Below are 27953 nucleotides of genomic sequence, written 5' to 3' on the forward strand. Positions count from 1 at the left end.
ACACTCAGGTCTCTATACAGCCAATCCGGAACCCCCGAGTTCCAGACACAGTGTTCCACAGTGAAGTGGGGGTGTCCTGCTCTGTCCTGTTCTTCTCACGGAATGGCTGGATGACTGCACTGACGGGAAGGATGATGGGGAGTTGCCTTTGTCTCTTTGGGAAACAAGGGTTGGAGGAGAAAGGAGGGTGGAGGAGGGGGGGGGGGTGCAGGTGGTTGGTCTCCAAATTAAGACCTCCAGTAAACCATAACATCCCCCCCACCACACAGACACACACACACAAACACACACACACACACAGCCTCACTCGACCCCCCCCACCACCGCAGACTATTTCTAGCTTGTGTTGTCAATGGCTCTATCTGTCCATGTGAACCTTTGTTTGTTTGTTGCTGTTTATGAGGTTTGGAAACGCTGATTGTCTGAGTGTCAAAGAGATCAAGATGCGAGACAAATCCCCCAGAGCAGGCCTAGCAGTGTGAACTGAGCTGAACTGAGCTGAGGCCCGGAGGGGTCAGGAGGGTCTGTCTCTGGCTCCAGGGTCTGGGCTCCGGGCTCCAGTCTCCAGCCTCCAAGCTCCAGCCTCTAGTCTCCAGGCCCCAGTCCCCATCGTCCAGTCTCCAGGTTCTACTCTCCAGCCTCCCCAGTCCCCCAGCCTCCCCCTGTCCCCCAGTCCCCCATCCCCAGTCTCCCATGTCTCCAGTCCCCCGTCCCCCGTCCCCAGCCTCCTGTCCTCAGCCTACAGCCTCCAGTCTCCAGACTCCGAGCTCCAGGCAGTGAGGCGTGACGGAGCCCCCACAGCCACAGAAACAACCACAGAAACAGCCACAGCCTAGCTTCATCAGCGCCACTTCCAGGTCAAAGTTGCACAGAGCTGGACAAAGCTGGGCTGTGGAGGGGCAGGGACCCGGAGAGGGGCGGGTGCCACAAGCAATCAGGATGTCCGTGTGTAACGGACGTGGTTCAGTGGCGATGTGTAACTGTTTTCTGAGACCTGAGGACCAGGCTTCAGCTCAGCGTGTTAACACAGTCCTGTGATATGCAGTTGATGTTCGAACTCAGTCATATGTTTAGCACAAACATCAGTCAGGAGCTATTCTGCCTTGCTTTTCAAGTCACATCCACCTGCAATCTCTACTTTCACTGCACAAAGAAGGTGAAAGCCTTGTGCACTTTCACTGCTGAAATACTGAATGACAAATTCATTGATTGAAAGACATACAGTATGAATTACACAGGGACAAGAACTAATTTCAACAACAAAATATATTTACATGCGACATTATTAACACAAACTGAGGTATTATCCCCACCCCTGAATCTCTGTCAGTGGGGTTTGAGTTTAGCACCGCTGTCTCCTCTATACCACAACGCTGCCCAGCCCAGGCCTACAACTCCCAGAAGCCCCAGGGAGAAGAGGAGAGCCACGTCCAATAGGCATCGCTGGTACCAGGGTTGTGTGAGGGAGGCAGGGCGCAGGTGAGCCCCTCCCCCGCTGTGTAGTATATGCTCCACCCACTGGACCAGTCTGGGGCCGGGGGGGAGGGGCTGGGATTGGTGGATCCTACTGAGGGACACGGCCGATGCCTTGAACCTGGAGAAGGGAGGGGGGTGGGGGGGAGGGAGGAGGGCAGAGAAAGAGATGAGGTGAAGGGCCCATCAATACAGTCTGGGAGAGGATGTTGTAACCCAGGGGAGGCTGGTGGAGGTGGAAATCGGAGGCCGGGCTCATTGTAAGGAATGGAATGAGGAATGGTATCAAACACCGTTCTTCATTCCGTGTTTGACACCATTCCTCATTCCGTTCTACGCATTACAATGAGCCCATCCTCCGATTTCTACCTCCACCGGCCTCCGCTGGCCTCTGTGTCCTACCTGCTGTCCTCTATCAGTCTGCGTATAGTGAGGCTGAGGAGGTCTCTGTGTATGTCTGTGGGTCTGAGGGCCAGCCCCAGGCCTTTAGCCTCCACGCGCACCAGGTTGTCAAACTGGTCCCCGAACAAAGGGATGCCCAGGACGGGCACAGCGTGGTACACCGCCTGCAGCAGGCTGTTCTGACCCCCGTGGGTCACTAGCAGACGAGCCTTAGGGTGCCCTGGAGGGGGAGAGAAAGAGAGTTTTGCACGATTAGTATGATTTATATGTGACTTATATGATTATTTTCATATAAGTAGAGAGTAGAGAATCGAAACGTATGTATAACTGCATTTGTTATGATGTTGTATTCTAATACTATACTACTAATACTACTAAAAAAAGATCTATTCAGAAGAAAGCATTCATGTTTAGCAGTCCACTTTATACCCAGCAGGTCGTTCTGGGGCAGCCAGTCCAGCAGTTTGACGTTGGGTGGGGGGTGGAGGTGGGGGGGCCATCGCTGGGAGTGGTACCTCCAGATGACCCCCTGTGGGAGGCTAGCGAAGCCCGCCACCATCTCCCTCAGGAGGCTGTCCAGGGGGACGGAGGACAGCATGGACCCCAGGGTGACCACGATGAAGCCTGACTCACCGCACCCTGAGATGAAGTCCTGCAGGTCCTACACAGAAGAGGGAAGGGAAGGGAAGGGCAAGGTACTGTTGGGTCAAGTGTTTCAAAACGTTTAATCTCGATCACAATGATCTGGGTTCTTTTTTTCTACCCAGGGTAAATCTATTGGAGACAAAGTTTAGCAGCACTTCAGGTCCACTCAGAATGTTTATGCTGTATTTGTTGTTAACTGTATCTGAGGTCGAATTGATACACCCCACAAACTGCTCTTCTTACATACAGATATTGTCTTTGGATACTGACACAAAGCCCCAACTATTCCCCAAGAGAGGAGTCAACATTCTGAGTGAACCCTCAGTGCAGTTTGTCTTTATCTATAAAGTAGCCTAATGTCATGTAGCGAGGTAATGTAGCCTAATGTCTTGTAGCAGGGTAATGTAGCCTAATGTCATGTAGCAGGGTAATGTAGCCTGATGTCATGGACCAGGGTAATGTAGCCTAATGGAGTGTAGCAGGGTAATGCAGCCTAATGTAGTCAGGTGTACCTGAGACACAGGCATGGCAGGCTTGGACAGCAGCCCTCCGACACACACGGTATACGGCATCAGAGGCTGGGGGAACTCCAGAGAGAAGTCCGTGTTGAACGCCCACAGCTCTGCCTGGCTGTACAGCTCAGAGAGGGCCAGAGGAGGAGGAGGACGAAGAGGAGGAGGAGGAGGAGAGGTCTGTGTGAAGTGACGCTCTGCCACCTCCCTGAACTTAGAGAAGACCAGCTCCTCCACGACCGGCGCCGTGGCGGCCCAGAGAATGTTCCGGACGCGGCCCCAGAGGGACATGTGGTCGGACAGCTGTGAGTTGAAGACCGGGACGTAGGAGAGGGGGCTGGGCAGGCCGATGGACAAGGGGCCGTTCAGGGTCCCGGGGTAGAAGGCTACGTAGCGGAGGCCCAGGGCGTGGGCCACCAGGAAGGAGCAGGGGTTGAAGGCGTCCAGGATGGCGAGGTCGTAGGACTCGCCGCGGAGGAAGGAGAGCAGGTCAGCGTCGGCCAGGAGGCGGTCACACTGGTAGGACAGGTGACCCATGAAGTTGAGGAAGTTGCTGAAGTTGTCTCTGAGGAGGAGAGGAGAGAGAGACGGGATCATCATCATTATCATTATTATCAAATGCGTTCTTGCGCTCTATCTAGGGCGTATACCAAGTATGGATATACTCTCAATAGAGCGAACGCATTTTGGAACACAGCCAGTTTCTGTCCTCACCTGCCCAGGAGGAACTCCCCTCATCATCACCACCGTCACCATCATCATCATCATCACCACATTCACCATTACCACATTCATCACCATAGCCATCCTAAACAGCGTCTGTCCTCACCTGCCCAGGAAGAACTCCTTCTGCTGCTCCAGGAACCAGCCGTTGTAGTCTCTGATGTAGTCCTCCCCGGCTGACCACCTGGTCACCTGGTAGCTCTCAGCCCGCGCAGCATAGTCCAGGCCTGGTGGACATACACACACACGGTTTACACAGCAGTAGTCAAGTTAAGAATGCTGTATCGGATGGATGGTGAGAGAGAGAGAGAGTGTGTGTGTGTGTGTGTGTGTGTGTGTGTGTGTGTCTCACCTCTGATGACAGGGTTGCCTATCTGTAGCAGCATGCGTACTTTGTGGCCACTCTGGTGGAAGGTGTGTGAGATCTCGTCCAACAGCATGTAGTGACTTCCCCCTACACACAACGCAGCCTATGACCTCCACTGTACCTCACAACACACACACACACACAATCCCTGCTGCACAGCACAGAACAAGGACGTCAGAATAATGTCGCCAGTTTTGAAGTAAGGGGGCCAGGGTATAGTGTACATTTAATATAATAAATAATAATATATGCCATTTAGCTGATGTTTTTATCCAAAGCGACTTACATTGCAGTGAGTGCATACATTTTTCAGGTCCCTGTGGGAATCAAACCCACAACTAAAGCATTGTTAGTGCCATGCTCTACCAACTGAGCCACAGAGGAAAATATATAGAAATATGGAACATAGAAATATAGAATGTAGAAATGTTCTCTCCATACATTTCATGGAGGGTGAGATTAAAAGTGGGAGGCTCAAGGACCCTGTGGATCCCTCCCTTTCCGGCGCCAATAACAGAACCTAGCCAATCACTGTTACAAAGCTTCTCATTACACACAAGCAATACTGCACAGCACAGGACATGTCTTACTGTTTATCCACACAATACATACAGTAACGGATGCTTTTCCATTCATCACTGAGATGATATACACTATACAGTGTTATTCTTTTGTCAGTCTAAACTAACAAATAACTAAATATAGTATGTAGTCATGTTATCTTGAGCTTTTCACACTCCACAGACAAGGAAGATATTATTTGAAAACCTTAAAGGGACACTTCGCCAATTTTTAACCTCATATTCATTGTCTCCAGTTCCATAGTGTCCACACAGTATGTGAAAACGGCAAATTTCTATGTTTTGTAGTATATATTTTTTTTTAAATGTTTAAAAATTACCCCCTATGATATCATTGGGGGTGAAAAATAAAATGAATTCAGTGACATTCAAGAACTACAGTCACAAATGCACTCCACCTGGCTGGAAACGTTTGTAGTTTCTGAAAATGACTGAATTGAGAAAAAAATTACCCCCAATGACCTATTACCCCCAGTGAATAATATACCTTGTGCTAGTTCTAGACCCCTACTAAACAACGCGTCAATCATACGGTACTCTCTCGCTCTGTCCTTCTCTACTCACCGATTAGGCAGACCGTCAGGATCTTAGCAGCCTGCTGCAGCGTGGGGAAGCAGCACACCCCCAGGAGAAACGCCAGAGACAAGCTGCTCATGTCAGAGCTGTGGTTCCCCAACAGGTCCCTTAAGACAGCACTGGAGGTCTAAGACAAGTCCTATGAGCCCTGAGCTGTAGGTCTAGGACAGATAAACGTTTGTCTTGAACATCTGTCTTTAATGTCTATCTTTATCTGTATGTCTTTTGTCTGTATGGTTTCTTTTCCGGTCCTATAGGGTGCGTCTCTGTGAGGGAGACTGGTTCTGTGGGAGGGGAGTGGTCTTATATGTCCGTGGAAGTGAGTCCGGCTCTCTGTGTCTGGGGTTGTTTTGGCCGAAGTCAGACACTCAGAGGTCCATGTGAGATGGAGCAGTGGTGGGAGGGAAAGTGAGAGAGAGAGAGAGAGAGAGAGAGCGAGAGCGAGAGAGAGAGAGAGAGAGAGAGAGAGAGAGAGAGAGAGAGAGAAGAGAAAGAGAGAGAGAGAGGGACCCCCCCCCCCACCACCACCACCCCCCTTTCCCCCCTTTGTGTATCAATGAAAGACAAAGAGACAAGTTGGATTCATTTTTTTGTAATGAGTAATTGGGTTCTGGGTAATTCTGGGTGGGTTCTAAAAATAAAACATCACAATGCTAGGATATTTAACACATCATGTACAGTAACTAAGATCAGTATACAGTATTTACAATTAAACACAAAAATAACCATGTCATCACTCAGTAACAAGGTGCATGAGGATCTAATAACATAACTAATGAAATACCATAAAATAATCTAATCTCTTACACATCATGTGTTATGTGTGTCTCTTATACATTATGTGTTACAGGGGAGGCTGGTGGAGGCAGAAATCGGAGGATGGACTCATTGTAATGCATGGAATGGAATGAGGAATGGTATCATTCCTCATTCCATTCTATGCATTACAATAAGCTCGCCCTCCAATTTCTGCCTCCACCAGCCTCCCCTGATGTGTATTCAACCTCCTTGTCTGGGTATTTCAGTGATATTCCCATCGTCCATTTCCACTCGTTTTAAGAGATTTGATGATTCATCTTCTTTGAGAGATTATGCATTTTCACAGCCCACAAAGCGTACATAACTCTCCTCATGAAATCCAACAGTAAATCCAAAGTAACTCGTCCAAACACCCAAATGCCCCAGGACAACAATAGTCTTACCGGAGGATTGCAAACAAATCCATACACCCCCCCGCCCCATAGGCTCGAAATCAAGCAGTGCCAACCAACGCTGTCTGAAGCTGTAAAGTTATTTTGTGGATGTTGAACTTGTTGTAACCCAAGAGTGGAACCACAGGAGACAGGCGGGGAATGGGCTGAACGGGAGGCGCAGCAACAAACAACGTTGCTGCCAAGAGGCAGTCTTCAAATCAACAAGTGTTAAATAAGGTCAAGGCTTAATTAATGTCACTTACAGTAATGATAATTGCCAAGTGATATAATTATGATAATTTATAATTACCTAAATATTCTGAATTTGACTGGATATTACAATGAAATGTATAATGTTCATATCACTAAACAAATAAAAACATTACTTGACATTTAATTTAGTATTTTCAAAAGAAGTAAAGTACAGACCATTATGCATCTTTTTTTTGCATCTCCTTCAAGAATCCTCAGAAACAACTGATAAACATCTGACCAAGTCTTATCTAATGATTTGCCCAAAAACATGTTTGTTTACATTTGTTAATCAAATCAGTGCGCCAATTACCAGAATAAGAATGTCACAGTGAGTAGTATGTCAACACTGGCACAAAGTGGGATTATATAGGGTGTGTTGTGGGTCATAGGAAGGAGCCATTAAAAAGCATCACAAACCAACCACAAGCTTTGGTGCTCACACAGTTCAACCAACCAAAACACTGTTTGCTTGCTTGTCATTTCTCATCATAATAGAATTCCAGAGGATTCCATGCATTACAATAAGCCTGTCCTCCAATTTCTACCTCCACCAGCCTCCACTGCTGTACAGTAGCATGCGTAGACTTCTCTGACACGGTAGTGAACCAGTAATCGATGGCCTATCCACATCTCTGAGGTAGGCAACCATGGTTAATACCATGGAGACCATCTGCTGCTTCTGTGCTCCAAATTTTGACCCAACATTTACCAAGCTTAATATGATCAAAGCACTTTCCTTGTCCAGCATGTACACTCTAACACGTTTGAGTTTATTTGCATTTAATTTTTTCATATCATGATGCACATTGTGCTAATTGCATGAACACGTTGCCCAGATAGCGCTGACTGGTTAAGAACAACAGTTACCATAACAGTTCCTGAAGGCAGGCGGTGATAGGGATCTGGACCCCCTGATTGGCAGTTGAAGAGAAATCAAGCTTGACCAATGGGTGACCTTGAACAAAGAGGTCTTTGTGGCCAATCGAAATGTTTGGCTGTGTGAGTGGAGTCATTAGGGGGACAAGTCATTCAGAAACTGAAAGAGCAGTGGAGTGCATCAGTGCATCAGACCAGAGAGAGAGAGAGAGGGAGGGAGAGAGAGAGAGAGAGGAGAGAGAGAGAGGGGGGGGGCAAGGGGGGGAGAGGGAGAGATAGTTATGTCAGTGCACACGGCAAGGGGACTTTCATCTCCCTCCCTCGCTCCCTCCCTCCCTCCCTCCCTCCCTCTCTCCCTCCTTCCCTCCCATGTCCAGCAGGTTCAAATCATGTAATAATTGTGTCATTCTAGTCCTGTCTGGTTTATAATCTTGGTTTATAATCTTATAGTAAAGAAAACAAGAGTAATATAACTAAAGTAAGACTGATAACGAACCTCTTCAGTATGGTTCCATATGAATCAATTTAATGAAACATGGACTACATTTGTAAACTGAAAGCAAACTTTATGATTTATTGAAATTATCACACAATCATGTACTGAAAAATTCAGAAAATTATAAAAGATTATTGTGATTTTATTTGCTGAATAAATGAAGGTCAACTATGCATTTCTGAGTGGAGGATAACTATAGCTTAGCGTCAGGAAGGTGGGGGGGGTGTGGGGTGTGTGGGGTGTTTTAGGACACGGTTGAACCCAGAGGCTCCCCTTCACTCTGCTGCACGTGCAGAGCACTGTGGATGTCCTGGGAACCAGAGAGAGGCGAGACAGGAAGTCATTAAAACCTAATACATTGAATGAATTTACATCGTCCAAACACAAACTAGGTAGGGTGGACAGGGTGTGTTACATTGTCTCTTACAATGTATGTGTGTGTGTGTGTGTGTGTGTGTGTGTGTGTGTGTGTGTGTGTGTGGTGACAGGGTGTGTGTTTGGTCTTCTCTTACGATCAGCTGGTACTGCATAGAGCCCTTGATCAGGTCCTGGACTAGAGGATGCTGGGATAGGATGGAGAAGGGGATGTTCTCGTCCATCTTGTACCCCAGCTCTCTGGACACCTTCATCAGGTCCTGGGGACAGGGCAACGTCATAGACTCAACAGGCCGCTGCAAGCAGCTATCAACAATCTAGCTGCAGTTTACCAAAGTTATTTAACTTATGAACTCCTAAGAAATATGGCTGTCCTTTGGGTTTGTTTCTACAGCCTATCAGGGGAGGCTGGGTGGAACAGAAATCAGAGGACGGGCACATGTGCACGTATCAAACACGTGTGCATGCATTCCATGCATTACAATGAGCCTGTCCTCCGATTTCTTCCTCCACCAGCCTCCCCTGGTAGTGAGTGAGAATACAGTACCTCTCTGTACTCCTCTGGGCTCTTCCAGTTGGGATGGAAGCGGTTGTGTCCCGCTGTTCTGGTGCCTCCGTGACAGATGACCCTGAGGAGGGCCGGCATAGACACTCCCTCCTCCTCCTGCCCCGCACCACCCTGGGTCTCTACCTCCTCCTCTGGCTCTGTTGTCTCACACACACCCTCCTCCATGTTGGCCACAGACTACAGACACAGATGTGCTTCAGTTAAGACACTGGGATGAAGCTAGATGGATACAAGTACATAAGGAGCTTGGAGAAATGTGTGTATGTCAGTGATGCTAGGGTTACAAAACACGCACGCACGCACGCACGCACACACTCTCTCTCACACACACACACACACACACACACACACACACACACACACACACACACACACACACACACACTCATACACACACTCTCTCTCACACACACTCCCTCTCACACACAAACACACACACACACTCACCTTGAGTAGTCTAGTGGCAAAAGGGTGGTGCAGGGGAATCCCCATGACGACACTGAGGGCTCTGACGAAGCCCTGGGCCGGGTCTGGGTGGCAGGAGAAGGACAGCAGCATGGACACGTAGTCCAGGCGGGGAGGGGACGACATGTGGTCCGCAAACAGCAGGAAGAAGAACTGGAAACACATGGAAAAAAGCATATATGATGAAGGATGAGTTATGAATGCAATGTACATAAATTAGTGTCACGATTCGATTTCTATTTTTTATTGATCCTTTATTTATTCAGGGAAGTCCCTTTGAGACCAAGCTCTCTGTTTCAAGGGTGCCCTGATTACAAAATATATACACATCACTATTATTTACATCCAGATTTATTTTATTATTGCTATGCATATTCCAGCTTATTGAAGTAGCGTGTCCTACCTTCCTCAGGTTGGCCAGGCGGTCATATGGTAGGGGCTCAGACGGGTCTTCAGGGACGGGCAGGGCCCTCTCACTGGGGAACCACAGCTCCATCTGAGAACATTACAGCAATATTAGAGATCCAGTTATCCATACGCACTCCATATTCAACTGCACTATGAGTCACAATGTGACGTTCATGTACCAAGCTTTCCTCCTGTTTACAGGGTTCATATTTTTCATAAGTTCCACTTCATGCTCACCCTCCATGGAAATACAATACATTTAACATGCAGAATGGGTAAAGTAACAATGAGGTAGGTTGACTAAGGCATGTCTTTCCACTGTGATATAATAAAAATAAATCAAATCAAAGCTTATTTATCATATGCACATATAGGATATAGCTGTAAACAGTACAATAAAATGCTTATATGAGAGGTGTTTAACTCACTAACCAAGTGTTTTATGTGGTATTTACCTATGGCCTTGGCTACAAAATGAAGCATCATCATTCATGCATTTCTGGTGAATAAAGTCACCCGTGGCACTCTGGAATGTTGACAGTTTGGGTGACTTTATTCACCCTCAGCACTGAATGAGTTAACGAGATGAGACAGCAAACCTGGAAGTACTGCTCCTCTGTGATAAACCCTGTGGCCCCTGCGTCGGCCATCTTGAACCGGGTCAGGACCTGAAGCAACTGGGCCTGTGTGGGATCGGAAAGAAAAAATGCTCTGTGTGTCGCTGCTTGCTTGGACACTGGATGTGTGAGATCAGATGTGTGACCTGGACAGTGGAGGCTGGTGGAGGTAGAAATGGGAGGACGGGCTCATTGTAATTCATAGAATTCCCATTCCTCATTCCATTCCATGCATTACAATGAGCCCATCCTCTGATTTCTACCTCCACCAGCCTCCCCTGGATATGGAGCTTGTGAGCTTGTCCTTCACAGGACTGAACAGGGCTGAACAGGGCTGAACAGGGCTCACCTGTGTGGGTATGGGCCAGGGGAGGGCAGCACTGAGCAGGAACTGGCGCCAGTCCAGCATCTCTGTGTCCGGGGTCAACATGGACACCAGCTCCCCCAGCTGAACACATTACAGAGATATCAGAAACACTTATCCTTCTAATATGCAATAGCTTATTGAGTATATATTGTCTTTTACATGAGTGACCTGGCCAAGAGTTCTTACCTGAGCCTCAGCCAGGTGCATCCAGGGGTCAGGCAGGGCGTTGCTGCCCATGCTGAGGGAGGTCAGTTCCTGGAGGATCTCTGAGAACTCCTTACTGGACTGGAGACCTAGGGACACAGGGCAGCGCAGTGGACAAGTGAGTAGGACCACCCAATTTGTCTACGTGTGTGACTGACAGGGTGTGACACCCAATTTGACAGGGTGTGTGACTGGTCTTCTCTTACAATGTATGTGTGTGTGTGTGTGTGTGTGCGTGTGTGTGTGTGTGTGTGTGTGTGTGTGTGTGTGTGTGTGTGTTTACATGTAGGAGCCACCGTGCGGAGCTGCTTGTACAGGGCCTCCAGCTGCAGTACGGTGAGGGTGCTGTCTACGGGGCGCTCCAGGGGGGCGGGGCGGGGCGGGGGAGGGGGGCTGGCCACCACGAGCATGTCCCCATTGAGGAAGAAGTCAGTGCACACCAGCATCAGCTCACTCTGCAGCTTGGCACCTGACTCTATGTGGTGACGCACCACCTCGTCCAGCTGGTCGATACTGGGGAGGGGAGACAGTCACACAGACCTTCAGGTCGACACCACCTTATCCATGACAAGGATAGATAACACAGGGGAGGCTGGTGGAGGTAGAAATCGAAGGACGGGCTCATTGTAATGTATGGAATGGAATGAGGAATGGTATCAAACACGCATTCCATGCATTGGCATCAGTCTGACAGCCTGTCTTAAGGTTCATTTATACTTTGTCGATCCACACTGCCGACAACTGTCGATCAATCTAAATAAATGACGTCTAGTTGACACCTTTGAGTGTTGCCAAGGGGTGTCATAGATAGTCTATGACAAGGCAAGTGACAGTTTGTGTGACCAGATGTCAATCGACACGTAAAACAGCCTTCAGAATATCAGTTGTCTCTACCTCCGTTCTCATTGACACACCTGGGTAAAGGAAGATTAAGAAACAAATCAAATATGCTACTGTGTTGTGTTGATATGTGCTACTGCCCTAAGCTGCTCTAAGCTCCACCCACCTGTTCATCTCAGCCAGGAAGCGGGCTCCTAGCCACTCCTCCATGGTCCTGAAGGCTAGCTCCGCCCTCCTCTGGAAGGTCCTCACCATACACAGAGCACAGGCCTTGATCAGCTCCACACGCACCTTCACTGCACTGTCTGGAACACACACACACACGCACACACACACACACGCACGCACACACATGCACACACACATATGCATGTAGACACGCAGACATACACACAGACATACACACAGACACAATCATTAACCCTCTGTCTAGGGTGGACACACACACTCCACACAGTAATACTACACACACAGAGCACAGGCCCTGAATACCGTAGATAGCCATGCTCTCTGTTTACCTTCGTGGTCCAAGGCCGCGGCGTACTCCTGTCTGATCCTGGTCCGCACGGCTCGCCTCCCCACCTCCTCCGAGTCCTCCTCAGCCAGAGGGGGTGGGCTGGGCTCCTGGGCTGGGGAGGGGGGGCCTGGGGAGGGGATGGACATGTACTCTTATCAGGGGAGACTGGTGGAGGTAGAAATCAGAAGACAGGCTCGTTGTAATGCATGGAATGGAATAGGCGGCCTCCACCAGCCTCCCCTGACTCTTATGAACGGAACATGATGCCACTAGGACTAGATGTCAAAAGAGACATGTCCTCTGAACTACAGTGTCATACAGTAAGAGCCAGCGCTGGCCAGGGGGAGAATGTCCCCACCTTTCTTCTTGCCGGGTTTCTTCTTGTCTTTGCCAGAGTTGGCAGCTGCGGCGGAGGCCTGGGACCTCTGCAGCCTCTCTCTCTCCATCTGCTGCTGGGCCTCCTCGTTCTCCTCTGCCTCTCGCTGCTGCACCTCCACTGACACCTACACACACACACACACACACACACACACACACACACACACACACACACACACACACACACATACCTGAATATAGGGACATGAGATACACACATACATACATGCACGCACACACACGCGCGCACACACACACACACACACACACACACACACACACACACACACACACACACACACACACACACACACACACACACAGACTGAGACAGACACAGACACACAGACACAGACACACACACACACACACACACACACACACACACACACACACACACACACACACACACACACACACACACACACACACACACACACACACACACACACACACACACACACACACACTGAGACACACCGCCACTCTACCATGTTGTTGATGACCGTCATGGCGGTCTGGTAGATGTCCTGCACCAGTTTCTCGTCAGGGTCCTGGAAGCCTTTCTGCTTGGCTGAGGCCACCTCTGTAGAGGCGGGTCTCCTGGGGATCAGAGGGACCCTGGAGGAACAGAGAGAGTAGAAAATAGTAGTCTGGTGTATCACTAATACTCAAATACATAAGCTGTCTATGGTGTGGTAGGGTCACAGACTGGGGTAAGAACAGAGAGAGAGGGGTCATTCCAATGACAGGATCATATGATTGCAGTGTTACATTGTAGGGTAGAACAGAAGTATACACAATGAAAGTCTGTATGTCTGCAGAATGTAAACAGGAGACACTCGCCATCTTTGGAGACAGACAGACGTCACCATTATGATCGCTAGCTAAAGTAAATCTGAGCGGAAGCTAACAAATGGTAAACATGTTCTGGTTTGGCTCAAGGTTAATTAGGCTTGCCGGTAAAGGTAAATTGAGTCATTTACTGAAATGTACCGTTAGTTAGCTACCGCACTGACTCTCTTTGCTAGCAATCGTAACACTGACGCCTGTGTCCAACAATTACTAGCGTCTCCAGTTTGTTTTACATTCTGCAGTTTGTGACGTATGGACTCTCGTGGCGAATTCTCTTACACTCTGGTCTTCCTTTTCTCCTCTCCCTCTGGGTCTCTCTTGCCAGCACTCTTGATGATCTTCTCAGAGCTGGAGGAAGAGAATCGATGGATTGATGATGAGACATGAAAAGACATTATTCACACATAAATACATAAATAATGCCATGATGAAGCGAATATAGAAATGATTGAATTTGCTGCTCTTCTCCCTCCATACAGTACGTTCAAATGGAGACTGTTTAGTTTTAGTTTAGTTTCTTAGGATCCTCATTAGCTGTAGCTATGTCAGATGATGGACCGTATAACTATAATGTCAATAACAGGTATGCTTTGAACATGATATTCTTCCTAAACAGACAGTAGTGTGATCACTGAGCAGGAGCAGTGTGGTCCTCACCTTCTGGACCTCTCTGTGTGCTCTCCCTCCTCCAGCTCTACAATGTCCAGCAGGGGGATGCAGATGAACTCTGACCCCACCTCAGGCAACACCTGGCGGTACATACCTGCGTAGTAGTCACGCAGCAGACGCACAGAGTCCTGGAACCGGTCCACCTCCACCTGGGGCAGAGAAACATCAACACAGGTGTAAGGTGGGTTCCTATAGATCATTATATTGTAACAGTCATCACATTGATGGTTCTGTGTGTTACAGAATTGTCATGTTAGTGAATGACTCAAGACACATTTCAACACAATCAGAAATTATGAGGTTCGGCTGAATTGGGTTATTGACCTGGAATCTATGAAGAATATTTTCAAGAACACTATCAAGAATCCTGAGAGACTGTATGTTAACCAGGGGAGGCTGGTTAACAGCTGGAAGACGGCGTGTTTGATACCATTCCTCATTCCATGCATTACAATGAATCCGTCCTCCGATTTCTACCTCCACCAGCCTCTCCTGGTATAAACATGGTGTTTGCAGGCGAGTGAGACTCTGGCTCTGTCTAGTGTTGAACCATGAATAACACCTGCATCAGTGTAGAGTAGAGGTTGATGAGACCCTGTCTAGTGTTGAACCGTGAGTAACACCTGCATCAGTATAGAGTAGTGGTTGATGAGCACGGCTGTGTGGTCCTCCAGCCAGCCGTCCCCCATCACGGCCGCCCGCTCCTGCCCCGCCTCCTCCTTCCTCTTGTCACAGATGTCCCACAGCCGCTCTCGCAGGTCCTGGAGACAGGAGAGGGGGAGGGGATAGACAAGACAGACACAGTCTCTCAATAGGGTAATGCTGTTAATCTACCTCACCTTTAGTCTGGTGAGTCATTGAGAACTAAGCCTCCTCTACAGTAATGAGAATAAGACAATACAGGCACAGCCATAACATTCTATTTACTGTACTCTCTTCTATCTCAACCTCAGTGTGTATTTTTACGTCCAGCCTCTGGTGCGGCTCAGACTTGGTCTCCTCTCTTCTCATCTCCATTTCTTTTCTACCATTCTATTCTATTCCATTCTATTTCATTTTAGAGGACATCAGTATGAATGGCACAGTAGTGTGTTTACATCCAGCCTCTGGTGCAGCTCAGCTTTGGTCTCGTCATCATCTCTCATGTCTTCAGGGATGCTGTTGTAGTCCATCTGCCACTGACACACAAACTCCTGCTTCAGGTCCGGGCGACGCAAGTACTGCTTGAACTCCTCTCTGCAAACAGCACACAAGGACATACAGACAGTACAGTACAGTAGGCAGAGGTCAGGGGAGGCTGGTGGAGGTAGAAATTGGAGGACGGGCTCATTGTCATGCATGGAACAGAATGAGGAATAGTATCACATTCCTCATTCCATTCCATGGATTACCATGAGCCCGTCCTTTGATCTCCCCCTGGCAGAGGTACTCAATCTGTTAAGACTGGGTATGTTCCTAAGACCAGATAATAAGGGGCCTATAAGTGGTGTGAGTTAGCTCTCCACATCTCTGACTTCCTGGGTTCGAACCTGGGTTTTTCTATGCATCATAAGCTAGCTGAGCTAAAGCCAAGGCTGATAATAATAATAACAGAATGGACTGTCCTAACGGAGTGGTGGGCTACGGGACCTCTCCGTACCTGATGTTGAACAGGTGGTGTATGATGAGGGTACGCTCGGTGCGTAGGTTCTGCATCACGGACTTGACGTTGGTCATGTAGGAGGAACACACGTTCTCCCAGTACGGAACCAGGTACTCTGAGATCTCCTGAGGAGGGATTCAATGAAATTGTATTGATCCTCAAGGGAGTTATTCAATTATCACAGGCTTACATTAGAATGTTATTGATACAGGCCAGGCGGTCATTCACAACGAAGTTTGAGAGAACCTCCTTCTGGTGATCAATGGCCACTGCAATACTATAATAAATACATCTAATCTGAACAGAGTGAGCAGTCGTCTGGTTCCTCCAGTGTGTCCGGTACCTTGGGGAGGTCCTCCTCCACGTACACCCAGCTAGCAGAGCCCGGTCTGGGGGCATGGGGCTCCGTAGGAGTGGAGGTCTCATACGAGGATGCCATGGACATTCTCCTGGCTTTCCCTCCTACGAGACGTGATGGGGGAAAGGATCGGTCATTCCTCTGTTCTAACTGGGGTTTGAAATGTGAGTGTGTGTGATAAGGGAATGCATGTACAGTAAGGCAAGGTCACAGTAGTGTGAGAAGGGGAGGCTGGTGGAGGTAGAAATCGGAGGATGGGCTCATTGTAATGCATGGAATGGAATGAGGAATGGTATCAAACACATGTGTTAAACACGTGTTTGATACCCTTTCTAATTCCATTCCATGTATTACAATGAGCCCGTCCTCCGATTTCTACCTCCACCAGCCTCCCCTGTGTGGGTGTAAGTTTTGAGGTTTAGTTAACTTCATCTTCAACCAACTGTTCTGAACTGATCTATGACCAGGTGTCGCCTCCAGGACTGACCTGAGAGTCCAGACCCAGACTTGGACAGTTTGCGCTGAACATCAGCTTCAGACTTCTTCCCTTTACCATCCAAGTTACTCTGGGAGCCTTTAGGATTGAACAGGGATGTTTCAGTTTCACAGTTGACTCAAAGATTTTTTGAGTCAAACATTTCAAATTTCAAACCCCCAAAATCTACTCCTGGTAAAATAAAGCTTGATATTAATATATAATTAAAAAATAAATGAAACCAAAAAAAAGCATGGTAGATATCAGTGGTATATATCATTGTAATGCATGGAACGAAATGAGGAATGGTATCAAACACAGTGTTGTCTTTGATCCCATTCCTCATTCCATTCCATGCATTACAAAGAGTCCGTCCTCCAATTTCTATCTCCCCCAGCCTCCCCTGCTGTAGAGAGACCTTTGGGGGAACGTGAGCTGGATTTGGACAAGGTTCTCTTCAGTGTCAGCCCGTCCTGGGCGATGGCAGAGGTGGACTCAGTGGGGGCTGGGATTTGGCCTGGGGCTGGGACTGGGGCAGCCTGGGTGACCGAGGGAGAGGCCACTGGGGCCTTCCCGCTGTCCAGAACCACCTCCTCAGCTGGGGAGGGAAGAGGTCCAAAGGTCTTTATCAATGCACCGTATGTTTGATACGCATGTTTGATATCATTCCTCATTCCAACCCATGCATTACAATGAGCCCATCCACCAATATCTACCTCCATCAGCCTCCCCTGCAGTCAGTGTACCTTTCTCTGACTGTATCATGGCTTGGTAGAGGACAGACTCCACCCTCCTGAAGACATCGTCCTCCTCCGCCCCAGCGTCGATCCTCACCAGGATGCTCTGTTTACCCGAGAACCACTTCTCCAGCTTAGGCCACGTGTCCTGGAACGCAGTGATCCTGCAGCGAGGAGGAGGAGTAGGAGGAAGAGGAGGAGGGGGGGAGGGGTAGAGAGACCTCTAGTGAGTACAGTACATGGCTTTATGGTGATTGTATTGATATATGTTAGGTTGTTGTTATTTTTCACAGTATGTTTTAGGCGTTCTGTGGTGACTGTCTGATGTGTTTTTATACTGGAGCTGCTTTCTCTAAGCAGGTCTCTGTTGAAAAAGACATATTTGACCTACGTAAATGGGTCTTCCTGGTTCAGATAAGGTTTACAATGGACGATTGTAAGGTCAGAGGAACAGCACTAAAGCTCCTCTGTGTCTGGGAACTGAGGCTCGCCCCACCTGTGCTGAATTTGTCTCTTGTCCAGGCTCTTGTCCCTGAGGGTGAGGGTGTCCTGTCCTGTTGGAGACTTCTCGCCAGTGGGTGCTCCTATCTCCTCCCCAGACACGGGCAGGCCACAACTCTCCTCCTCACCTGCAGAGAGAGAGAGAGAGAGACATCCTCCATGTTGTTACACTCATTTAAATTCACTTCTGACTGAAACTTTGCAGGGACAAGACAACACATCCATCCGCTGTGAATAAAGGATGAATAAATACTAATAAATAAAATCATATTATTACTTCGTATTTCCATATTGAACCCTCATATCTCCAGTGAGTCCACTGACAGAGAAGCTACTCACAGGCCTGCTTGGCGGCTCGGTCCAGGACCTGGTCGTCAGACACATCCAGCAGCAGAGCCAGATCCAGGGCCGGGGAGGGAGGAGGGGGCTCCTTGGGGGCGTTGCTGTCCACGGCCAGGCTGGACTTCTTGTTCTTCCTCCTCCTCTCCTTCCCCTGGTCTGAGCCCCCCAGGGCCTTTTCCAGCAGCTTGGCCTGGAGGATGTCCACGGGGAAGCCATCCAGGATCCACCCTGAGTTGGCTGGGACCTGCCTGTAATGGATGGATGGATGGATGAATAGATGGATGGATAGGTGGATTGATCGATGAATGAATTAATGAATGGATGGATGGGTGGATAGATGGAATAATGAATGAATGATTAAATGAATGAATGAATAAATAAATAAATAAATAAATTAGTTGATGGATGGATGAGTGGGTGGATAGATGAATGAATGAATTAAAGAATGAAAGGATGAATGAATGATGACACAGCGTGGTGTAGACTAGGAGAGCTGTTGACCTGATGGCCTCGACTAGGATGTCGACCAGCAGCTCATCTGGGATAGCCTTGCCCTTCTTCAGCACCCTCTCCACGGCAGCTCCATGCTGGGCACGCGCAGTCTGCTGAGAGGGAGAGGGGGGGGAGAGGATGGTTCAGCTCAGTAACACAGGGGTATTCTTTTTGTATTTGTATTTATGTATTTGCACACATTAAGACATTACAAAACAATGAAAGAATAAATGGATTTAAAATGTGCATGTGCAGGTGAGGTAAGAAACCCATCTTGGGCTTACATGGGTGCATACATACAGCATTCTCAAGCACAATACTTGTGAATGTGAATATACACTCACAACACTTTATTAGGAACACAATACTAATACTGGGTAGGGCCTTTGCTCTCAAAACAACTTTGTGGCGTTGATTCCACAAGATGTTGGAAACATTCCTTTGAGATTCTGGTCCATGATGGCATGATTGCATCACGCAATTCCTGCAGATTTTCCACGCAATTCCTGCAGAAGGAGCACTTTCAAGCTGTGAATCTCCCGTTCTACCACATTCCAAAGGTGTTCTATTGGATTCAGATCATGTGACTGGGAAGGCCATTGAAAACTGAACTCATTGTCATGTTCATAAAACCAGTTTGAGACGACTTTCGCTTTGTGACATGGTGCATTATCATGCTGGAAGCAGCCATTAGAAGATGGGTAAATTGTGGCCATGAAGGGATGCACATGGTCAGCAACACTACTCAAATAGGCTGTGGCATTCAAGCGATGATTGATTGGTATTAACGGGCCCAAAGTGTGCCAAGAAAACATTCCCCACACCATTACACCACCTCCACCATGAGAAGGTGTACAGGTGTTCCTAATAAAGTGTTTAGTGAGTGTATACTGTATATATCACTGCTGTGTGCTGTCCTAACCTTGGCTTTCTTCCTTGATCCTTGCTGAGGGGTCTCCTGAGCGAGTGGGCCTGCCGAACAACAATTATAAATGATTACAGAAAATGCTAGAATTTCACAGATTCTGGAGCTCAGACTTGTAATTGCTATAACTGACAGGATTAGACGAGTGAAACACACCAGAGTCCAGTGGTGCTGCAGCCTCCTCCTCCTTCTCTGTGTCCCTCTCCCCCTGCTCGAGGTCTTTAGTGGGGGATGAGGCGCGGCTCTCTGGGCTCTAATGGGAGAAGGAAATTGGCATGAAATACAGTAAGCAGAGTAGCTGACACATTAACCACATTAACACCATTGTCATAATCCACCATGGTATAGCCAATGACATTAAATCATTGTTATAGCAGTTTTATATTATTACAGTTCATCAAACCTGAGTGCCTCTCCTCAGCTCTCATTGGCTGTACACATCTAGTCTAGTCAGCATACAGGAAATGACATGACAGGCGCCCTGACCTCTGTGCCTCTCCTCAGCTGTGATTGGCCACTATATACAGTATATCTGCTCCCTACTCTATTGGGTATATACAGAATGACATCATAGGAGTTCTTTCATTGGCCATTATTATCAGCTACCTAGTCTAGTGGGTACAGTATATACAGTAAATGACATGACAGGTGTCCTGACCTCCGTGCCTCTCCTCAGCTCTCCAGTCTGGTGAGCCACCAGAGCCTCCTGGATCAGGACGTTGGCAGACAGGACATGGATGCCATGCACTGGGGTCAAAGGTCAGACAGGAGAGATGGTTGGAGCCAAAGTATACACACTGTATACTCTCTTGAGATGATTAAGACACACAGAACCAAACAGTGTTTAATCTCAAATTAAGTCCTTCTTCCTGAGGTGTGTACATTAATTCACTTCCCCATCACACATTTAACTCACTAAGTGCCAAAGAATTCCGGAACACTCACCACAGAGTGCCAAGGGTTCTATGTGGTATTTACCTAGCAACAATACTACTATTGGCTACAAAATGAAGCATCATAATTTATGCATTTTTGGCACACCCTTGGCACTCTAGAATGTTAACAATTTGGCCGACTTCATTCACCCTCTACACTAAATGAGTTAAAAGCATTGAATTGGTATAAGCTTGGGCTATACCGAGTTTCAATCATACATTCAATTCCTGTTAGATCCAGGAGGGGGTAGTGAGAGAGCACACTTCTCAGAAAGAAGGGTAGAGAATCAGGCCACAGCCACAGTGTATCGGAGGGATACCTTGGGCGATCCTAGCCAGACAGGAGGTCTTCCCAGAGAAGAGCTTCCCCAGGATGCAGGCCTTCAGGGTGAAGCGGGGGAAGAAGGGAGGCGGGGTGTCTGGTTTGGGGGGGTTGACGATGTTGGTTAGGCGGAGTACCACATGACCCAGGATGTTGTTGTTGGACGGGGGGGTCCTGGTCTCCCCCTCCTCCGGCCAGACCCACTCACCCTCCATACCCTGACACCCAACAGAAATACATACAATATATCTTTAAAACAATACTGTATTTTATATTTCTATCATTCGTCAATCGAATTCCATTCGACATGCATTCCATGTCACAACATACTTTACAGATTGAATTATCTCAAGCACTGTGGTTTCCTCTTATCACAAACACTCATCATTCAACATGGTGAAATTCACCATAACAATCTCCTTGACTCTTGACTTGACTCTCGGCCAGGACATTTCAATAAAATATGGAAGTCTTTCGGTTTCATGGATTTGTTGATTTAATGATGTCTAATGAACACTTGGGATCATGCAGAGTCCAGTCCCACACTGTGATGGGCTCACACACGTTTGATACCATTCCTTATTCTGTCCCATGCATTACAATGAGCCCGTCCTCCGATTTTTACCTCCACCAGCCTCCCCTGCTCACCATGTACTCCTGGTAGTCCTGGTTGTTGAGTATCTCCAGCTTCTCCACCTCTATCAGCTGTTCTGGGGTGGTGTCGGAGGACAGCTCCTCTAGAGAGGCACAGTCATACAGAGGCTTCCCACAGAACAACAGCTCCTTCCACTCCCTCATCAGCTTCCCTGGGATCAGACTGCAGGCAGACACAGGGGAGAAACACACACTCAGGGCTGTGCTTTTGAATAGCACAACACACTCAGAGCTGGACACCAGTGGAGGCTGGTGGAGGTAGAAATCAGAGGAGGGACTCATTGTAATGCATGGAGTGGAATGAGTAATGGTGCTTCATACCCCCATCCTCCGATTTCACATCCACCAGCATCCCCTCCTGTATACCACTGTGCCTGTGATGTCGGGTTTATCACAAAATGGAATGTAAATTCTTAGCTTCTTATAGTCTTTAAAAAAAATAAGGGTAGTAAAAATGGAATGTTTTATAACCACAACTGTTTTTCAACCCAAACCTTGCTCGGAGCTACAGCATCTTTTCACGGTACTCTCATGTGAAGTCTTTACATTCCTTTTTTATTACATTATGAATGTAAACATAAAAAATATATATTATGTTTTGAAATCCAGCAGATGAGTAAGAATGCTACAATGAATGTAGAACAAAAACAAGAGTGTCTCTGTGCGAACGTTGCAGTATTCGACCGATGAGAAGAATCAGACAGAATTTGAGGTTGCTCTTTTTATTTGACATCTTTGGTCAAGCAGAAACACACGATCCCCCCATATATCATGCCTCCATCTAACCTAACGACCTTGCAGAGCTACAATTTCACAATTTCACAATTAAATGATTTCATAATCCATAAAATAATAAATAATACCTTTGTCTTTCATATCCTTGGAGCCAATCGACCTACTCACGCAGACGATGACTCTACCTTTATTGTTTGCCAATACTGTCTAAATACGCTGCCATCTTCTTGGGCTGGCATCAGATAAACCCAGATCAAACAAGGCGTCTTTCACACTATTGAGCCGACCTTAACCGTGCACTTCTCACACAGTAGCGATATTGTATGGCGCCAATTCAGCACGTTTTTGGAGAACTCAATTTTGCTGGAAATGAAATGTTGTGAAGGGACAGAGAGAATATCTGAGCAGGCACAGTGCAGTACAGTTCAGGTCGGCACAATAGTGTGAAAACCATACCATAATACATCAACCAACACCTGCAGGCTCTAACACCCTTATGACACTACAGAGCCGGACCGAACTGAACTGTACTGTGCTGGGCCTGGTTACACATCCACATACGAGCTGTAACAGACCCCACTGTCGGCCCTGTGTAGAACCCCTAACAGACCCCACTGTCGGCCCTGTGTAGAACCCCTAACAGACCCCACTGTCGGCCCTGTGTAGAACCCCTAACAGACCCCGCTGTCGGCCCTGTGTAGAACCCCTAACAGACTCCACCAGTGACACACGTACTTCCCGGTGAGGAGGCGGTACTCGCCAGCCTTGGTGGCCAGGTCCACTATCTGCTCCAGGACGGCCCTGCAGGTGTCAGAGTGCTTCCTGTAGCGGGCCTGGGCACGCTCCGCAGCGATCCTGCCGTGCATCTCCAGCTCCTTACAGGTCTCTTCTGCGTGGTCCAGACGGGCCTGCTGCGCCAGGGCCTGTTGTAACACCGGTGGCAGTGATCACACCACAACAGGTCAGGGCACGGCAGTTGGCCATCTTGGAAGGAATCCAGCCTCTCCAAAAATATATAGTTTAGTAATACAAAGAAATAGCTATACAGTACTAGATTGTAAATCTAGACAAATACTTTCACCATTGGAAATCTAGACAAATACTTTCACCATTGGAAATCTAGACAAATACTTTCACCATTACATAAATAATGACCATTACATAAATAAGTCACAGTCACATTCAACAACTACTGTAGGTAATAGATGACTCAGTCACTTAAGCAGATAAAGTGTTACAGTACTTTCACATTACAACTGTTAAAGATTGAGCCTATAGCCCCAAGTGCAACGTACAGGTAGAATACATCGTCTACTTCTCTCCATCAGAGGTCAGACTGTTTGTATGTGAATCCCTCTAGACTACAGACAACTCAAACTAACATAGATGAATTGAGGCAGGCACACTTTGCTGTAATTTGAGACAGAGGGATGTGGCTAAGCTACGCTACTGTATTGTATATCACATCTCTTACAAAGCCTACAGGGCTATCTATCTCTCTCTCTCTCTAACTCTGAATGGAGCGATGGGGCTATCAATTTTAATTCAATTCAAAGGAGCTTTAATGGCATGGGAAACATATGTTTACATTGCCAAAGCAAGTTAATGAAATAGTTATCTGTATCCATCTCACCACTTCCCTATCCAGACACGTATCTCACACCCCTACAGAGCCCAACAGGGCTATCTATCTCTCTATCTCAGAATGGAGTGATGTGTTATTTCTCTCTATCCCCTCCAAAGACAAACATTTTTTCCTTGTCTTTGTTCTTATGTTTCTCTATCTTTCGCTACTGTACTGTGACAACCATCTATCTCTCTATCTGACATCCCCTTGTAGAGTGATGGGACTTCTCATTCTCTGTCTCTCTCCCCCCTCTCTCTCTCCCCCTCTCTCTCTCTCTCCCCCTTTCTCTCTCCTCCTCTCTCTCTCTCTCCCCCCCCTCTCTCTCCCCCCCTCTCTCTCTCCCCCATCTCTCTCTCCTCCCTCTCTCTCCCCCCTCTCTCTCCCCCCTCTCTCTCCCCCTCTCTCCCCCTCTATCTCTCTCCCCCTCTTTCTCTGTCCCCCCTTTCTCTCTCTATCTCACCGCCTCCCTCTCCAGAGCTTCCTGGAAGTCTCGGATGCGTTGTTCCTGGTGCTGCTGCTCCCTGAAGACGCGGTTCTGTCTGAGGACATCCTTCTGCAGGCGGAGCTGCATGAGCTGCACGGCCAGACGTCTCTCCTGCTGAGACTGACGCGTCAGACGCTCCACCAGCTGCTCCTCACGCAGTGACTCCTGAAAGACAGACAGACAGACAGACAGACAGAGATAGAGAGAGACAGACAGAGACAGTCAGAGACAGACAGAGACAGTCAGAGACAGAGACAGAGACAGAGACAGAGACAGACAGAGACAGACAGAGACAGAGACAGACAGAGACAGACAGTCAGAGACAGACAGAGACAGACAGAAACAGTCAGAGGACAACTGTTCAGATAGCAACATGAATACATCTAAGACAAGCGATATGTTTTTGTTATGGCTGCACTCTATTCTATAGTGCAGAAATGATCACTTATTTGCTAGTCAAACTCACTAAGTAAAACTCAAGATTACTTTGGTACTTATATTGTCAACGGTATTTACAGAGTAATAACAACCAACAAGTTCCTTGTTTTGTCTCTTATCTTAACCTCACCATGGACTTAACTCCCCTCCCCCCTCGGCCCCTCCCCTCCACTAATAGTCTGAATGTATACATGTATGTATTTTCTCATGTACTGTGTGTGACATGTTTGTACGGTCACCTCTTGTGTCTCGTGGGCCGTGAGTTGTTCCACCAGGACCCTGCGTCGGCGTTTCTCCCTCTGCTGGCGCGCTGCGGCATCCTCCTCCAGGCGCTGCCGGATCCTCTGGATGTACTCACTGTTGGCCTGGGCCAGCACCTCAGGCCTGGCCAGCTGCACCTGGGACTGGGACTGGGACTGGGACTGGGACTGGGACGGGTGGCTGCTGGGGGCGTCGTTGTGGACGCTGAACGAAAATGCAGTGTGATAATTAAGCATTATGGATTGGAATACAATTCAAAGATCTCATGTTGATATTGTTATCCAGAACATATTAAGAAGGAATCCTTTTGTATGAAATCTATCTGTTTCTGATTGCATAGCGTACGTCAGAGAGGAGACGCCAAAGCCAGCTGATGACAGCTTCTTCCTGTTCTTCTCAAACTCGGCGATCTCCATGTGAACTGTCTGAGGGACACCACAGTGGAGAGAGGGGTCAAAACGTGGAATGGAATGGAATGGAATAGAATAGAATAGAATAGAAAGGAATTGAATATTGGAATTGAATTTGGATGCAGCAAGGTTGAAAAAAGCGGGCTTGAAATCCATCACACATTATTCACATAACGGTACAGCAGACACATGTCTGCAGAGAAGTGGAGGATGAGTATCCTCTTATTATGTGATGCCTTAACATCTACATAGCCTGACACTTTACAGTAAATCTACATCGTCATAAACATGACCTGACCTGCGCCTCCTGTATCTTGCGGTTTTGTTGTCGTTTCTCCAGGGCCTTCAGCGTGCGGTTGGGCGGGGGTTTGGGGATCTGGACGATGGCGGTCTGGAGACGAGTCATTATCTCCAGCTGCTTCTTGCGCGCTAGTCGGTGCTGCAAGGACAACGTCAGGGTAGTTGATATGGAGACTAGCCTACGCATCCATATACAGGGACAGTAACTGAATACACACAGAATAGAATAACTTTCTACTTTTTCTAGTACTTATTCATTCCCTTAAGTTGATACTGTACTGTAGTTATAGAGGAATACAGTATAATGAGCCTGTTCAGGAAGGTGTACTGTTACAAAATATAGACAGATAGAAATATATTATGTAGAATTGACACCACAAATCATTTGAGGAAACTGCTGGCATTTTTGTCCTGTGTGGAAGGAGCTTCTGTGATATCAGCCTGTCTTTAATCCACAACCTCCCCCCCTAGTGTGTGTTGTGTCCCCCCCCCCCCCCCGTCTGTGCTACCTTTTCGATGTCCTGGAGTCTCATCTCCTCCTGGACCTTCTGCCGTTTCTGCTGCTCCGCCACCTGGGCCATGACGGACTTGTCGTACATCTCCTGGCCCTTCAGTTCGTACTTCAGAGCGATCTTCTGCAGCTTCACGTCAGCCTCCCGCTTCACCACCGTCCTCAGGCGCTGGACAGAGAACAGACAGGCGGTGAGAAGCAGCACATCAACAGTGCACAACTACTGTACACTGCGGGGTTTGACGAGGGTTTAGGTGCTTCGGGCCTAAGCCTGGTCTATATGGGGGAAAACCCTGTAACTGTGTGGGAATTAGGATGACCATTAATGTCATGCCAGGTGTCATCAACAGCCTCTTGTTAATGTTAAGGGTGTATTAAGGGTGTGTGTGTGTGTGTGTGGGTCTGTGTGTGCGCGTGCGTGTTGAGTTTGATTGTTTACTGTTATTTGTTGTGTGTACTGTATATAACTTGTGTGTCACTGGTGAGAGAATTTCCTCTTGAAGGGCACTCAAACCAATCAATCAATCAGCTTCCGGTCCTTATGAGGCAGGTGTGAGGTTACGATGGGAGGGAGCCTTCCTCCTTTGTCTTCTTACGTCAGAGTAGATTTCATTCTCTATGCGGTGGAGGCCGGCCGTGGCTGCAGGCATCATGGTCTCCATGGCCGTGCCCGTCAGCCCTGCCTTCTTCTTCTTCTGCAGCAGGATGTAGAGCTGGTACAGCAGGCGTGTGGCCGCACCACGCTGCTCCCGCATCACAGCCTGAGCCATGTTCAGGTCGAACGGAACACCGAGAAGTTGGAATGTGGGCTCCATACGGGTGAAGTTGTTCAGCTTTGAGGTGGCGGTGCTAGGGGAGGCAATGTAACCATTCAATGTAACTCCTCTTTCGGTCATTTTCTGGTTAATTTAAAGGTGGAAACTATAATATAATAAACTACAATAAAACTAAGTTATTTAGATGTATGAATGAAGTGGTTAAGAAAAGCTAAGCAAATATGTTTGATATAAGGAAACTGATCAACTTTACCTGCTCTTTAGGAACTGATCAAAATCGTCCTGCAGTTGATATTTATGCAGGACCTCACCAATGAGGTACCCATTTGCAAAATCCTTGGAGAAGGATCTAGGATCTGCAAAAACAAGATTGCGCACCAATAATTAGTTAAATAGCTAATTTTAGGGACACAATTGGGGCCAATGTAAAATATGTATTTGGTGAAGTACCTCCTAGACCTTGGGGAACCTACAGTAGCTAACTAATCAACTAGGCTTGTCTTGCTTGCATGTCAGATTGAGTGGCATCATCATCAAAAACAAGCTGTCAGCTGGCTAGCCAGTCAACCATGACTGAAGGTTGTTTGTTTCTCACTTACCGATTGATTTTGATAGCTGGAGCTCTGAGTTCAGCCACCGGCATAATATATCCGACATTGTGTCGTT

General features: G+C 47.7%; 3 protein-coding genes across 3 annotated transcripts in view; all 3 read right to left on the reverse strand.

The window, feature by feature from the left end:
- Positions 1–27953, reverse strand: part of lifra (LIF receptor subunit alpha a) — a 58157-nt gene that overhangs the window by 12947 nt on the left and 17257 nt on the right. The gene's annotated exons all lie outside the window — the stretch shown is intronic.
- On the reverse strand, positions 1249–5381 carry LOC310807358 (UDP-glucuronosyltransferase 3A1-like). The gene is made up of 7 exons (XM_083673797.1): positions 5268–5381; positions 4108–4209; positions 3862–3982; positions 3033–3597; positions 2305–2536; positions 1876–2095; positions 1249–1594 (listed from the first exon to the last, which is right to left on the reverse strand). The coding sequence occupies exons 1-7, from the start codon at positions 5356–5358 to the stop codon at positions 1327–1329; spliced, it is 1599 nt and encodes a 532-aa protein (XP_083529923.1). The 5' UTR covers positions 5359–5381; the 3' UTR covers positions 1249–1326.
- On the reverse strand, positions 8344–27944 carry spef2 (sperm flagellar 2; the record flags this gene model as incomplete). Its single annotated transcript, XM_083673959.1, has 38 exons — positions 8344–8409; positions 8612–8734; positions 9022–9219; positions 9490–9660; positions 9911–10003; positions 10515–10598; positions 10882–10980; positions 11086–11192; positions 11387–11616; positions 12110–12248; positions 12462–12587; positions 12819–12963; positions 13330–13459; positions 13973–14041; positions 14351–14511; positions 14986–15123; positions 15460–15598; positions 16002–16129; positions 16348–16466; positions 16850–16936; positions 17256–17435; positions 17584–17738; positions 18071–18203; positions 18415–18665; positions 18919–19022; positions 19968–20087; positions 20493–20581; positions 21090–21309; positions 21740–21908; positions 23216–23403; positions 24568–24756; positions 25269–25494; positions 25636–25715; positions 25999–26139; positions 26510–26680; positions 27108–27360; positions 27541–27643; positions 27887–27944. 38 exons carry the CDS (start codon positions 27942–27944, stop codon positions 8344–8346), a joined length of 5382 nt encoding a protein of 1793 aa, XP_083530085.1.

Source organism: Argentina silus, assembly GCF_951799395.1.
Source record: "Argentina silus genome assembly, chromosome: 7".
In the NCBI taxonomy this organism is placed as follows: Eukaryota; Metazoa; Chordata; class Actinopteri; order Argentiniformes; family Argentinidae; genus Argentina; species Argentina silus.